This window comes from Lissotriton helveticus, chromosome 1_1 (assembly GCF_964261635.1).
Source record: "Lissotriton helveticus chromosome 1_1, aLisHel1.1, whole genome shotgun sequence".
In the NCBI taxonomy this organism is placed as follows: Eukaryota; Metazoa; Chordata; class Amphibia; order Caudata; family Salamandridae; genus Lissotriton; species Lissotriton helveticus.
This window is the reverse complement of record NC_136057.1, coordinates 996985587-997000802: the sequence shown is the minus strand read 5'-3', so window position 1 is coordinate 997000802 and position 15216 is coordinate 996985587. Positions and strand designations below refer to the sequence as shown.

The 15216-nt window shown below is 47.1% G+C and overlaps 1 protein-coding gene across 1 annotated transcript in view; it reads right to left on the bottom strand.

Moving 5' to 3' along the window:
* The window catches only part of LOC144763327 (uncharacterized), a 1153250-nt gene that overhangs the window by 979939 nt on the left and 158095 nt on the right, over window positions 1-15216 (bottom strand). Inside the window, exons 5-6 of the mRNA XM_078648815.1 lie at window positions 14037-14210; window positions 7216-7376 (exon numbers count right to left, since the gene is read on the bottom strand). Of these exons, the coding sequence (XP_078504941.1) occupies window positions 7216-7376; window positions 14037-14210 (335 nt within the window). The remainder of the gene's footprint in view (window positions 1-7215; window positions 7377-14036; window positions 14211-15216) is intronic.

The following is a 15216-nucleotide window of genomic DNA, read 5'->3' as shown; positions in this document are numbered from 1 at the left end:
AGATCTAAACTTTACACCCACTATTGTTGAAGAAATTCACAAACTGGTAAGTTTATCTGTTCCTGCAGCATTTTGAAGTCACTCATATGTAAAAGTTATTTACATGAATTTCCATGACTGCACAAGTTGCAGGTACATCTGGGATTGCTCCGGTATGTGTCCCTGTGCATGCTGTGCAAAATTACTTGTTTGGAGGGTGTAGCGTCCTCCCAAGCCAGGGTACCAGCTAATGAAATGCCGGACACGAAGCTTAGTATAACATGTCTTTATTCTTCTGAGGGTAACCTTGAACTCAACATTCTAAACCTGCATTTGCTTCACTATGCTCTAATGCTTATGTCACAGTTCTACAAAGTCCATCATGAGTCAAAAGTGTTCCGCTCATTGCTAACTCACACAACACTACATCTCTCCTTTGTTCTTACAAAAAAATACAATTATAACTCTTCAATGAGTCTTTGTGGTGCTATGTTCATACGTCCGTATGGGTCTTCAGAAACTGGGGACAGGCAGTCGAAGTGTCCATGATCTGCTTTGGTGATGTAGGAGCAACTGCAGTCAGGCGGTCTCCAACTGTCCTTACAGACCCAGTTTCTACATTGACATCAGCGCCTGATGAGCGATGAACCACATATCAGAAATGCAAGGAATGTCGCATGATAGACTTCCCAGGACATTGGGCAGTCACTAAGTGTCCTTTGCTGATCACAGCATGAAAGGGCTCAGCATTGAAGGGAGCATCAACTACAGTTTTCTAGGCTGATGGACAAGCACTCGATTTCCTCTGGTAAACGTAATGTATTTTGCATGTCAGTGCTTGTCTGCATAAACCTTTATTTTTCTTTTAGGTCCAAGTCCCTTATACGGCTTTCTTCCTCAGTACTTGATCTTCTGTTGGTCCACCGAAGTAACTTGGTCATCATGGCTCTCTCGAACATCAAGGTTGCAGGGCTTTCACCAGCAGTAGAGTGAGGGGTCAAATATTAAGCTCGAAGAGTAGAATTTAAGACAGTTTTAAGGTCGAGCTTTTCCAACACACCATGCTGAACAACTTTCTTGAGAGTATTCACGAAAGGTTTGACAAGGCCATTGGCCTGTGGCCAAAGAGATGTGCTCTTCTGATGCTACACATTAAGATGACTGAGAAAGTCTCTGAATTCTCGACTGTTGAAAGGTGGGCCGCTGTCAGATTTTAGGTTCGCAGGAACACGCCATGTCATGAGATGCTGTCTAATCTCTAAGGGTGGGTGGAGCTCAAGGAGTTGCTGAAAAACTCCATGGAATTCCACGGAGTTCCACAAGCAGGAGGAGTTGCTCCACTTGCCCACCCCTAGATAGTAGGGGAGTGGAGGGAGGTAGAGAGACAAAATAATATGGGGAACAGAGTTAGAAGAGTATTGCAGTTGTGAAAAAGAGTCTCTCCAGCCTGCTGTCTTACCCCCCGAATGCAGCACTGCTGTCACAATGAATGGTAAACACTACCATGTCACGCTGTTGCTGGCCTGGATGTCCGCGTAGAAGATGGCAACACACGATCATGACGATCCAACTGCAAGTGGCTCCACACTGACCTGACCTCACCCGGGGTAGAGGCTGGATTATGGAGCCTTGCTCCACTCTCAGGGACAATGTCCGCAGGAGCCTTCAGCGACTTGGGCATGCAGCTTTCTTAACTGGAACACATCGTGCATTCAAGCCTCATTTTCAGTCCGCAAGTGCAAGTGAATCTCAGCACTTGCTCCTTGACGATCGAACTGAAAATGAGACTTGAACCGCACAATGTGTTCCAGTTAAGAGGCACATTTTGGAGGAACAGCTTTCCTCAGCCCTGTAAGACAGAGGAGGGTGCTGCCTGTGTTCCGAAAGGTCGGGATGATGCTGCTGACTGCCTGTCTGCCGATTGGTTTGTGCTGCAAGAGAGCAGACCCTCAGCCACTTCCAGTAAACTGCCATGAACCAGCCATTGGGAAATGATTCTGTTATTGTGAAGTGAACGCCTGTCATCAGGGTCATAGATTAAATGACATGCCGAATAGCGTGGCCTGCTGTCCATGTGAACCTGAGGGGCTAGCATGGCACCTTTGCTTTGACTGTCCAGATTTTAAATTGTCTCATCAGAGGCAGACCCAGGCTGCCAGAACACAGAAGCAGGTAGGAAGCAGAAGGATCGAAAGGTAAACACGCACTTTCTGGGCACAGCATCACTGCGCACGAGGTCCGAGTAAATAGTGGGCAGTGGGGGCAAACTGCTCTATGGGGAGGAATCCGAATTTTTTAACGGAACTCCATGCTCCGAGCGGAGTGTGGAGTCGCAAAATTCCACAAATCCATCCACAAAGCCGAGTTAACTGCCCACCCTTATTAATCTCATGATTTTCTCTTTCTTGGGTGGTGGATGAGAGATTTTCTATCAATGGAAAGCATGAGTATTCATTAACAATCCCCATCAGATAATGTCCATTGTCAAGGCGACCGAAGAAGTCAACAGTGATTTCTTCCCATGCATACCTTGGCAACTCTGAAATGCTTAAGGTGTGTTGAGTAGTTTTCGATGAAAGGTAGATGCATAGATGACAGGCCTTCAATTTTCATTAAACACTCTCATTGAGATGAGGAAACCAGACTCAGTCTCGGAGAGCTCATTTTGTGGCACCAATGCCACGATGTCCTTCCTGGGTCACTTCAATTATCTGTTGTCGCAGAACCTCTTAAAATAATGCCCTCTTGAGTAACAGACAGTTCATCTTTGACATTTTTAAACTACTGATACTCACTGTTAAGAGGTCAAGTATGCTGGTTCCAAGACTGATGTGTAATAATGTCTTTCAGTTTCAAAATGTCACTACCTTGACTGGTGGCAGTGACAATTTGTTCCAAAGAAATGGCAGATGGTGTGCTGGATTTTACAATGAAATTTATATAGGCTTCACCTGTCTTAGAAGAGGTACCATGGCACTGTAGATGCACACAATAGAAGTAATCAGCAGAGTTTTGTTCTTTCTCTGGATGGTGTCCAATTGTGTAGTATTGTTCTTGTAATCGTAGACCCAAACGTTTAATGCGAGGAAGCATCTTGGCCTTTGGATTGCCAAAGATGGTCATTAACACTTGATGATCTATCACAAGCGGGAAAGGTTTTCCATATAAGAATACGTACAAATGTTCACAAGCCCAAATCACTGTTAAACTTTCTTTCTCAGGTTGTGAATAAGCACGTTCAGTTTGGGACAAACTTCTGCTTGCATATGCCACAAAATGCCTTCAAGCATTTGGTGTCTGTTGTGCTGTGCAAGGATTGCGCCTAACCTGACTGGGCTAGCATTGACAACAACTACTGTTTGAAGCATTAATGCGACCAATTAAATGAAACATTCTTACAGTCAATTCTCTTAAAGGAGCATCTACAGTGGCAAAGTCTCATATATTTCTAAAACAATAGCTGGCCATGCCAAAGAATGAATAGAACATGGAAACATCTTGTGGGGGATTGGCTGTTGACAGCACTTGCGGATCAGGTGCCATGCCCCGATCAGAAAGACATGGCTAAATCATTTTAGCTTTGTCTTATGCAACTGACATTTGTCGGCATTCAAAGTCAAACCTGCCTGTTCAAGCAAACAACACATTTGTGTCAGAGCTTTATCATGTTCCTTCTGTGTAGCTCTGAAAACCAATATGTCATCACTATAGTTAAACGCATTCATGACAAGCTGTATGATACATCAAATAACATCTTGAAACAACTCTGCAGCTGATGATGCACCATAACGTTTGTGTCGGAACAGACCAATATGTGTAGTAAAGGTTGTAAGGTACCTTCAACTCTTCTCGCGTTCCAACTGATGATATCCTTTATTCAGATCAAGGCAAGAGAAGACATTTGCACCATTCAATTGGGTTATCATGTCAGAGATGTGCGGACCTGGATGATATTATCATTCAATTGCCTTGTTCGCTTGTTGCATGTCTACGAAGATGTGTACAGCTTCTTGACTGTCCTTTTTGGGCACTACCACTATGGGAGAAACCCAGGGCCTTGGACCAGTGGATCGTTCAATGGTATCCTGTTTGAGCAATGATTCAAGTTCTTTTTCAACAGCTTCCTGTAAATGAAATGCAGTCCGCCTGGGTCTTTGCGCGATAGGACAGGCATCCTCATTAATGTGTAACTGTACTTTCATAGCGTTGAGTTTTCCTAAACCATGAAACAATGAAGGATATTGACTTACTATTTCATGATGAGTATTCATGTTATAGATCACTGATATCAGTCCCATATCAGCTTCTGTGCAGAAGCTGAACAGACAGGCACTTGACACCGTACCTTGAAGTACATGAATGGGGGCTTGTACTTTTGTTTTTTTTTGTTTCATTGTTGCTTCAAATGAACCTTGACTTTTTAATGGTGTTGATGCAGCACATGTATACCCTTTTGTTTTCGATGGCTTAAGTCGTGGCAATGGAGTTCATTGTATTTCTCGACAGGCATTATGTTTATCAATGCACCACTGTCGATAATAAAAGGTATGGAGCAACAGTTTGCCTTTAGTGTTATCTTCGGACAATATTTGAATGACTTTGGTGCTTTTTCTTGTCAACTTTTCAGGGACCTGTATTTTTCTTCTCAAGCGGCCAGTCAAACAAACACATTTTTATGAGGTAAACATCGACATGGCACTACCATTGTCTTCACCTTCACTTGATGTAGATAATGAAGAACTCTTTGACGATGATTTCGATGATGATCGACTTTGTTTGGTGTCAATTTGTCTCAACTGGTGTGATCTCTTGGCCCTCTGGGTGTGTCACTTCTGATGTGTTTGAATTGCCATTTTGTCTATGTGCAGTGACGCACTTCTTTTATCCTTCGCCATGATGTCACAAAATGGTTCTCCTTCTCACAGCCTTTGCACACCTGTCCAATGGCAAGACATTTACCTTCATGTAGAAACAAAACTCCACACCTGAAGCACAACTTCTTCTTCTTCTGTGGAGATATCACTCTGTGTCCCTCTGCCTTATGCTTTAGCTCACTCTTTATATGTTCGTGACTGATTCACTCTTGGCACCTCCAGCCTCCATGTTAGCAGCTTGTCAATCAGCATGCTCTTCAGCTCTGGCAGCTATGAGAACTCACTCCAGACTAAGAGATTCTCTCAGTATTCATCATCTGCATGAATCTGACAGGCATCCATCAATAACTCTGAGGCATGTAGTTTCCTCATCATTGAATTAATTGAACTTATAGTGTTTGATGAGAGTATCCAGTCTCTCACTAAATTTGTCATCGGTTTCACCATCTTTCTGTCCTTCTTGACTAAAAATGTACCTTTCATAATCTACATTTGGTATTGGATTGAATTTGAGATTCAAGGTTTCTTTGATTTGACGGTATGTAGTCTTGTCAACTCACAACATTTTCTTTATGACTTCTTTTACATCTTCACCAGCTAGATTCTTAAGGTATTTGATACTTCTGGTTATCTGTTTCTTCTAGTACATCAATGAAATTAGCAAATGTCTCTATCCAAGCAGTCCATCTGTCACCAATATTCAGCTTTTTGGCAGTATTGAATGGTGGTGGTGGTTTCAAGAAGGTGGAAGCATTATAACCATTTCTGTGATTGGCTGACACTGAAGAGAGGAGGTCTCGCCGACGTTGTCGGCTGCCAACCTCTAAAGCAAAGTGCTGTTCTGGCCTCTGGGTCATCTTGGCCAGTCAATGGAACTGTGACCTCCCTCTTGGTCTCTAAGGGAGCTTTTCACTTTTCTGGAGACTTCTGGAGTTGTTCTGAGCTGCCACCCAGCAGCTTTGATGGTGTGTAGCTTTGGGTATGGACAGCTCCATAAATACAACCCTGGGCATTTCTTCTGGGGCCACTGCCCTCAGCTCTCTTTGCTCAGTTCTGGTAAGCAGATTACTGTTTCTTATATTTAAATGGCTTAGTTTGTAAGATTCTCTTTGTACTGCCTGACACCTGGTTAATCTCTGCCTCGCAGCGCTTCTGATCGCAGCGTAATCTGACAATTTGCTGTCGCTATTTGCAGCTCTTTTAAAATCTGGTTGCATTCGCCTTTAGCGTTATCATTCCATATGGATTTAGGTTGTGTAGTAGAGTGGTACCTCTCTTAGCGGTCTTACCAGCAGGTTCTTGGCCAACGATGTGTAAACTTCTCAGTATATCTTTCATTAATTTCAAATGCTTTACACAAGCTGGAGTTGTGCTTTAACTCCACATATGCCAATCGCCGACTCAGCACTTCAACTGAGGCACGCAAAGCACACACAAGCAGTTTGCTGGACCGCTGCAAAATCTCTGGGCGAGCACTATTGATCTTCAGGATACGTAGCCTCTATCTGGTCGCCAGTTGTAGCGTCCTCCCCAGTCGAGGAACCCGATAATGACAACACCATACACGGAACTCAGTATAACATATTCTTCTTCTGCGTGTAACCACAAACACAACAGTCTAAACCTAAATTCACTTCACTATGCTCTAACACAAGTCACATTTCTACGGAATCGATCAGGAGCCAAAAGAGTTCAGTCATTGCTAACTCACACAACACTACAGAGGGCTGGCAGATGCCAAAGATGGCTGCAACTGCTTGCAGCCTCTGTCCCCCTAGCTTTTGCCCTCAACTACTCTCCGGTGCTCCTGGTGATCCACAGAGAAAGGCATGAGGAAGAAAAGTGCTAAGGTTCAATTGAGCTGAAATTATAGGAGACACTAGCAGCTATGTGCTTTTTCTCATCAGGTGCAGAGATGCATTTGGGGTACAAAAAAACCCCGAGACAGTAATGGCAATACCTGAATGACTCCCTGAAGACTGAACATGGAGTGGAGAGGCATCATGGCTGGTTGAGCTGAGTGTCCCAGAAAAGAATGCTGTTTCAAATTATCCCAGAAATGCACATGACGTTAAACATGCTCACACGTTTCTTATATTTTGGGAATGCCAAAAGAAAAACAAAGTAAAACAGAAATCCTATATATAAAGGGATTGAGGCAGATGCCTGCTGTCCCTGCAAGCTCTTCAGCCAAGCAGAGGTAGGCTCACACAAATATTAACAATATTGATACTCTTTAGTAAATTGTATCTTTCCAACTGGCAAATAGGTCTAAAGAACACTTGTGCATTTGGAAAAGACTCATCACGAAGTTTAGAAGAAATCATGATTAAAGGCAGCACAATGGGAAGCTGCAGCTTACCTGTCTCTGGTCATCCGCAGTAAGATGGCCACTGGAGGACAGTGAATTCAGGATGATGTGGTATCCAGTCACCTCTCCTGTGGCTGGGCTCCAAGTTAGCCTCAGTGAGCTGTAACTGCGCTCACTGACGCTCAGGTCCCTAGGACCCAGGATTTTCTCAGCTGAAATTACAAAAGGATGACAATTACCCTATGTTTTAATAGAGTGCATTTTTGGACTGATAGGCCTTATGAAAGCTTTATATTGGTGTTCAGTCTGTAAGTGTGATGGAATGAGAGAAACATATTTTCTTCCAGCAATATCTATTATAATCCATCACACATACATTCTTAATAAAAATTAAGCACTCTGCAGATTACCACAGGCTCTATAAACTTCTTTCCATATATATACAGTCTCCAGCCTTAGCCTACCCGTTTTGGTTTAGAACTTGATTATTAGTAAAGATTTTTCAGTTTCTTTTGTATGCCTCGTTCTTATTTTACGCACCATTGTGTGTGTATGTAGTTGTTAACAACAGTTTGTTCCTTACAATTAAAATGCCCTGACTAATCACATGGGATTATTTTGTAAAGAAAATATTTTTGATCCAGCACCCACATTTTCTACACTACAAATAAAACATGGTCATAAACTGGAAGTCTGAAACTGTAACTGTTTTTAAGTTGTAAGCTAATGAAAAATATATTTTTGTTTCTCTTTTTTTCTTCACAAAAACACATTTCCAGTGAAGGTATTTTCTTTCTCCATGCCCCTAGTAAAAAAAGGAAAGATACATCGGTGTATTTAACCTGCTGGACGCTACTCACTTCTAAATGCGTTAGGTTGTAAAAATATTTAACTTTAAAAACTATCATTTTTGTTCCTTTTTTAGAAAGAATTTTTGAGTGAAAATGTTTCTTCCCCGATATTCTTTGTGAAAATGGTGGATATCGGTTGACGTTCCCATATTTACTTCAATTGCACTAACTTGTAGATTATGAGAAATGTAAACATTAAAAAATATATATTTTATTTTTAATTCTAATGGAAAATGCTGTTTCATGAAAATGGGTGATTCTGGTTTCACTTTGACACACCTGTCACTCTAAAGCTGTATCAAATATCTCTCTGAGTTCAAGGTTTGTGATCGCAATGCCCTTCGTACTACATGGGTGGCCAATGGCCCCACCAAATCACTTGTTTCACCCGGTGATTATACCTGTCTCACAGTCCCAGAAAAAAATAGACTGCACACACACCGCCATGTTTGTAGATTCCTTTGATCTGCCCAAACCACACTGGTCCGATCACGGCTTCACAACATTGTTTTCCATTAGAGTGATCATGAGCCGTCAACGCGAGAGACCCAGTGGTGGCTCCTCCACTAGGGCGGAGGAGCGTCGCCCCACTGCTTTGTCACAGTGCGAGAAGCAGAAACACAAAATGTTAATAACTACCATTTTCTGTTTCTGCTTCTCGCACTGCGAGAAAGGGGAAGGGTTTGGCTGTGGGTGGGCCGGGCTGCTCTGCGAGCAGGGTTGGGCAGGGGAGGAGTGGTGTGCCCACTCCAGAGTACGCAAGTCCACTCTGCCCTTCTCCTGGATTCTACTACTCTAGTCTTGTTACCCTGCCCCACCCAGTCCCTGTGTAAAATGGTCCATCCCACCTTTCAAAATGCTTGCGCCCTATGTAGCCCTTTAATCTTACTAGGCCCCACTGTGGCTCTTTCTTTAGTCAGCTCACTGTATTTCTCTCTTTTTTTTTTCTTTGCTACAGAGACTAATGACTTGGTTACCTACCGGTAATGTTCATTACCTACTCGTTAGTCTTCCTCGCCACAAGACTACCAAAGTGAGCTTCAGCTCCACACCAGAACCCTCCAAAGCAAAAAGTCAGCCTCCCATGCCTCCCATCTCTTCCCAATATGGCCGACCCAATACACCCTTGTCCTCTATAAGAGGCGGGCCGGCCCAACCCTTCAGCCTGTTTTGTTTCTCTCCAGATGGGTGTTCAGGTAAGTGGTTCCTGCTGTAGCAAGTACCTGAGTCCCTGGTTGGTGGTCCTGTCTCTAGTGGACCTGTGGGATCTAGGACCCTCCCCTCTTCCTTCCCCCGGTATCCTACAGGGCCGGTTAGGCTCTGCCTTAGCGAGCCAAGGGTTTACAGGGGGGCGGCCGGGGTGGTCTGGGGCTATGCCTTGTGGCTCCTTCTATCTCCCGTCCGTGTGAGTCAATGGTTTTGGCTTGACATTTGCTGTCATACATTGTTTTTGCCCGGGCCTCCCGTGGGTTGCTCCTGTTGTTTGTGTCTGTGCATATGGCTAGGGCGGTCAGATGAAAATCTGGGAACCGTGTTCGAGGCTCAGCAATCTCCCCGTGCCTGGCATGTACTTGTGTTTATAATGGTACTCCAGTGAAAGCGCTCTGATTCATTCGGGTCAAGTTAGCGCTATAGAACTCAGACACGTACTGATCTTGGCTATGGCCTTAGGTGTTGGGCGGGGGGGTTCCGGTGGGCCGTCCTGTGGTCCCCGGCCACGCCCCCCTGTTTTCCTGAGTTCTCCCTCTCACTGCGGCGCACTGTTTCGCGTTGGTGTTCCGTGCGGGCTGCAAGCGGAGGCCCGGGGTCTTTGGCTGCGTCCGAGCTCCTCGGAGCTCTAAGGGCTTACCTGTTTGCCGCCGGGACGGATGTCATTCCCTGGCCTGGCGTTGGCTTCTCCCTCGGAGTCTCACTAGGGGGCGAGGTGCCTTAGGGGGCCGCATTTCTGGTCCGGCATGCGTGGAGCGGGGCCGGGCTCTTTCGGCTTCCCGCGCGGCCGTTTCACTCCCTGTCGCGTTGGGAGCCGCAGTCTCTCCCATTCCTCGGGCCATCGACGTGCGGCTGGTATTGTATCTTTTGGGGTGTCACCGGTCCTTTTAATGGCTATGATGGTGTTGGGATCTGGTCCGTTGGCTGCACCTTGTTTCGTTTGCTTGATGGTGTAGCTTTCCTTGCTATGTTTTTTCTTGGGTGTCTTGCACTCACGAATGCGCTCCACGCAGTGGGTCTGTATCCCTGGTTTCAGACGAGCACAGTGTCTGTGTACTTGTTCTGTTGGGGGCTCTCGCTTCTACTTCTTTCACGTTTCTCACTAACACGGTATCGCTGGTATGTTTTTGAGACATGGTGGCCCAGTACTGTAGTAATGGGTCTACGGACTATGGGTGTGTGTGTGTGTATATGTATTTATATATTTTGCTGGTCCTAAAGGAGTTTGGACGCACAGTTGCGGCGGTAGGTATGTGTTTACCTAGCTATTTTTGTTGGTTTGTATTAGTTACTTTCCTGCTTCAAATCGCATTATGTGAATGGACTAGTGCGCTATGGCACTGTGGTCGGTCTTGCACCTCTGGTGGCGCCGGCTCTCCCAGGCCGTGGGTTTGTGTTCTGCCTGTGATCCACATTACGGTTTTGTGCTTTGTGTATGTGAATTCTTCCGGTGTTATTACCTGCTGTATTTTAAGATTTTCGTAATGCCGACTTTTTTTGTAGCGGCATCATGGGGCCATACGAGCACTATGACTTGCGCTACACGTTGCGGCCTTTTTGCCCTTCCAGGTGTTGTCTCATTGTTTCTTTCTTCTTGGGTGGACTTTGAGATGATGGTTCTGGTGGCTCAGTGGACTACGGCAGCCTCTGAAGGGGCCTGTGTTCGACCTCATGGTCATGGTTTCATACCCCGGTGGGTCTACTCAGCCTTTCATCCATCTGAGGTCGATAAAATGAGTTCCATTGAGTTGGGTAACTATGAACATCTGTTATTCTGCGCCTGTTTATTTTGATGTTATTTTCCGTCCTGGTGGAAACAGATTTTTCTTGTCTTTGGCGTACCAGGAGCTGTAGCTCATTGGTTAGTCATGTGCCTGTGTGAGAGAAGGATCTCAATGGTCAAGGGTTCGTCTCCTGCTATTGCTGTCACAGTGTCCTTCGGTGGCAAAATTTTCAGTCTCTGCTTTGAAAGGTTTGCAAGGGCTGTTGGCTTCTGCGTTTCTGATTGGGGCGGGCTGCTATTGGCGCCTGTTTTTTCCCATGGCTGCTTCTGTGGGTGCACAAATGGACTGGGATGTGAACTTCTTTACTCGTCTGTTTCTTTCATTTTCTCCGAGTCCCTACTGGGGCTTGGGATGCTGTGTTGGGCGTGGGCACAGTGTGGTTTCTTTTCTGCCCTCCTTGCCTTCTGCTCATGTTGTCGCAGGAGTGTAGCTCTCCTATGTGCAGCTTGTTGTTGGCCTCATTGGCCCCGAGGCAGGAGGGTCCACTTCATCATGGAGGGTGCTTTCGTCTAACAGTATGGCCGAGTATGTTTTTCGGCATTTAGTGGGTATGTTTCAGGAGCCTCAGTTGCGGTAGCTTCTTGTGTGCTGCCTCTGTGTTTGTTCCCTGTATTTATTTGTGCTTCCCTGGGCTCGTTTTCATGCGGGTCGCTTGTTGTACCTTCTCCTGTTCGTAGGTCACTGTGGCCTCGAGTTTAAGATTCCTTCTCCTCTGGTTCTCCTGTGGGGCCCATTGTGTGCTTGTCCTTTTCTAGTGTCCCCCTCTCGATATCGAGGGGGACTCTGGTTGTGATGGGGATCGTTCGCCCATTGTTGGCTGGTTAGCATTCGGATGGTCTGGTGAGGTTGTTGGGTGTCCCCTTCCTTCCTCTCTGTGGCGCCCTCTCGGTTCGCTTTGTCCACGGATGTGTGGCTTGCTGCAACATGTGTTGAGGTGCTATGTCTTGACTTTGGGCGTCTCCTCCTGCTTCCCGTGCTTGGGCTGCCAGGGCGCTGTGGCCTTTCTACCCTGAATGCTTCTGATCTCGTTTACTCTGTGAGTTGTTCACGCCTGCCTGGGTCTCCCTGGTGCGGTGGGCTCACTCTCCTGTGGGGCCCATGTCTTGTGTGTGTTTTGGCTCCCAGTCTTCAGATTCTTCCTTATTGGGCCAGTGGGCTTTCTGTTCTGGGTTCCCCTTCCCGGATGGTGGCGGCCCTTGCCATTCTTTGGGGCGTGCATGGGGTCCCGTGCTTAGTCGCTTGGTCTGCCTCTGTCGACCGTTCCTTGGCTTTTCTGGGTTTTGCATCGGCCCTGCGGGGCTTCTTGTTGCTCTCCTGGACGGTTTCTCCCCTGCCTTGTGCTCCAGTGGGTTTGCAGAGATCGCCCCTGTTGTCTTTTTTGCACGTTTGTACTGTCTTTGCTCTACCACCCTGGCTGCACATGGTCTCATCTGATCTTAGCCGTTCCTCCGGGTCGGGCCTCTTTAGTGCCTGGATGGGTTTGGTCCGTCTTGGTTGGGCCTGGCCAGGGCGTTTGTCCTGTTGGTGGTGCTCGCCAGGGTGCTTCTCCGTTGGTGTCTGCTGCTGTGTTCGGTGGACTTTGGAGCTGTTGCTCAGGGGTCCGTGGTGTGCCTCTATGGGCGCGGGTTGTGTCCGGCCCCTGCTTTCTGGCTTACCGTTGGTCGTTTTTGTTTCCAGCGGTGCTTTTGGGTGCCCGGGGGTGCTGGATTTCCCGGTTTTCCTCTCCTGGGCAGGGGCCTTGCTCCTTCGGAGTGGATTTTGTCTCTCGCTTTGGCGGCTCGCTTTCTTCTTGTGGAACGTTCTGGGGACGGTTTGCTTGGTCCCTGTGCAGGGCGGTCTCGCTCCTCCGTGCTGCGTCCCCCCACTTTGCTGGGCGCTATGTGCTTTCTCCTGCTTGGGGGGGCCTCTGGTGGCCGTTTGCTTCTTTCGGGTTGCTTGGCCTTGGTCCTGGTCCCTTCCGCTCTTCGGGTTCCATGGGAGGCCTTGTGGGTTTCCGTTTTACCTGTTGGCCGTTTGGATTCCCTTGGTGGCCGGGTTTCTTCGGTGTCGTTTCCGGCGCCTTCCTGGGTCTATTTTGACTTTTGACTGCCTGGGTTCTCCCCTTGGTGCCGCTCTCCCTTCCGGGGGGTCCTTGGTGCTACAGGGGTCCGTGTCCCACCTGTTTTCTTTCCTTGCGGGTGGGGTTGTGGTGACTTTCGTTGTTTGTTCGGTTGCCATGCTGAGTTCCTTTTGCACTCCTATCCGTTCTTGCGGCTCCTGCCAGTCTGTTTGGTGGTGTCTGGTTCTGCTGCCCTGTTCTTCCGGTGGTTTTGGCTCTCGCGGTTGAAGGTCCCCCGTGGGGTGTTACTGTGTTTCTGTTGGACTGCGTCTCCTTTCTGCTGTGGCTTTTGGGCTTTTGCTCCCCTTCTGCTTTGGGCTGTCCGTTGGGATATCTTGGTGTGTTTGGACCGACTTGCTGCTTTCTGTTCTGGGGCCTGTTGGCAGTTTCTTTTGGCTCTGCGCGGTCTGGTCCTGGGTCTTCTCTGTTCTTCTTCGGCATTTGGTTTGGGCAGATTTTTCTGGCTGCACTTTGTGTCTCGGGGGTCTGGGTTTTCATCCCTCCGGGTGTCTTTCTGTCCCGGGCTGGTTCTTCCTGCTCATGGTGGCCTCTCTTGGTTCTTCCTGTCAGGCAGCCATATTGGGGGAAGACCTTTTAATTTATGGGTAAATGCTGTGCCTGGAACACGGGGTGCTCCTTAGTGACTGTGACGAGAAAGACGAACGAGGATGGCAATGCAACTCTATCATCTGTAACGGCAACCAGGAAAGGCCTCTTGTAGAACAAGGGCTAGTCACTGTCCTCAACCAACCACAAGGTGTCACTGCAGGATAACGATCTTTTTCTTGCCTGTATTGCTGCTGGAATGTTGACGTTTCGTTCTCAGTATATCGACTAGGCAAAGACCGTCATTATAGCTTGCACACACCATAGAAGTCCAATACAACTCAAGTCACATCTGACCAACACCCAATGTAATTTTTAACTTACGGCCCGAAAACTGCTTGACGGGTATTGGGGGTTCCGAAGCTGTGAAGCAGATCCTTCTTGTGATCTTCGGCAGTAAGTTTTCGAGGGCCTGGAAGCTGTCCACATACATCACGTGCTCTTCAAAAGGCTCAGAGGCGATTTTCTTCAGCTCTGCCCGGTCAGCATTTTTTATTCCTATTGGGAAGAGGAAAAAAACTATTAGTAACCGTGGAAGGTATTGGCAGGACAGCTAGAGCAGAACGAGGCATCGTGCTACACATTAAAGTATAAGAACGTGGAACTTTGTTTAGCGTTTTATAAGAAAGATTGTTGTTGACAGCGAAACCAAGGTACCTGAGCAGTAATGCTGCATTTTATTACCCCTACAGCAGTCAAAGGGCCATTTTCATTGCCTGCACCTGTGCCCCTGACACCCTTGATAAGTGCCTGTCCAAGCTGGCTGTTTATCGAGCAGCCCGTGTAGGATGTCCCCTCGAGCAGCCCTGCCCACTGTGCACCAGACCAGTGTAGAGGTGCCTGCAAGGGGCCGATATTTGTTTACAAAGGTAAAGAACGCTAGGCTGGTGGCAGCTGCCTGGCTCTCTCTGGAACTTTGTGCTACATTATAATCACGCGCAGTAAAGGACAGCAATTGTTGGTGCTCTGGCGCAATTGCGGCGCCAGCACTTTGAAAATTTTAAAAACATAATTTTTATTGTGATATTCATTGTTTAAATACCTTTGACCTAAACGCACTGATTTACTTGCTGCTGCCCGCCCTGTTCTATCGCGGCTGGTGCCGTTTGCGTGGAGGGTGAGGCGAGCCGCCATCTTGGGTAGGGCTGGACCGGATTTAGCGGTCTAGTCCCCCCAAGACAGAGGCTACAAAACAATCCCCGGCACAGAGCCTGCCGAGAACGCTAGGCTGGTGGCAGCTGCCTGGCTCTCTCTGGAACTTTGTGCTACATTATAATCACGCGCAGTAAAGGACAGCAATTGTTGGTGCTCTGGCGCGATTGCGGCGCCAGCGCTTTGAAAATTTTAAAAACATAATTTTTATTGTGATATTCATTGTTTAAATACCTTTAACCTAAACGCACTGATTTACTTGCTGCTGCCCGCCCTGTTCTATCGCGGCTGGTGCCGTTTGCGTGGAGGGTGAGGCGAGCCGCCATCTTGGGTAGGGCTGGACCGGATTTAG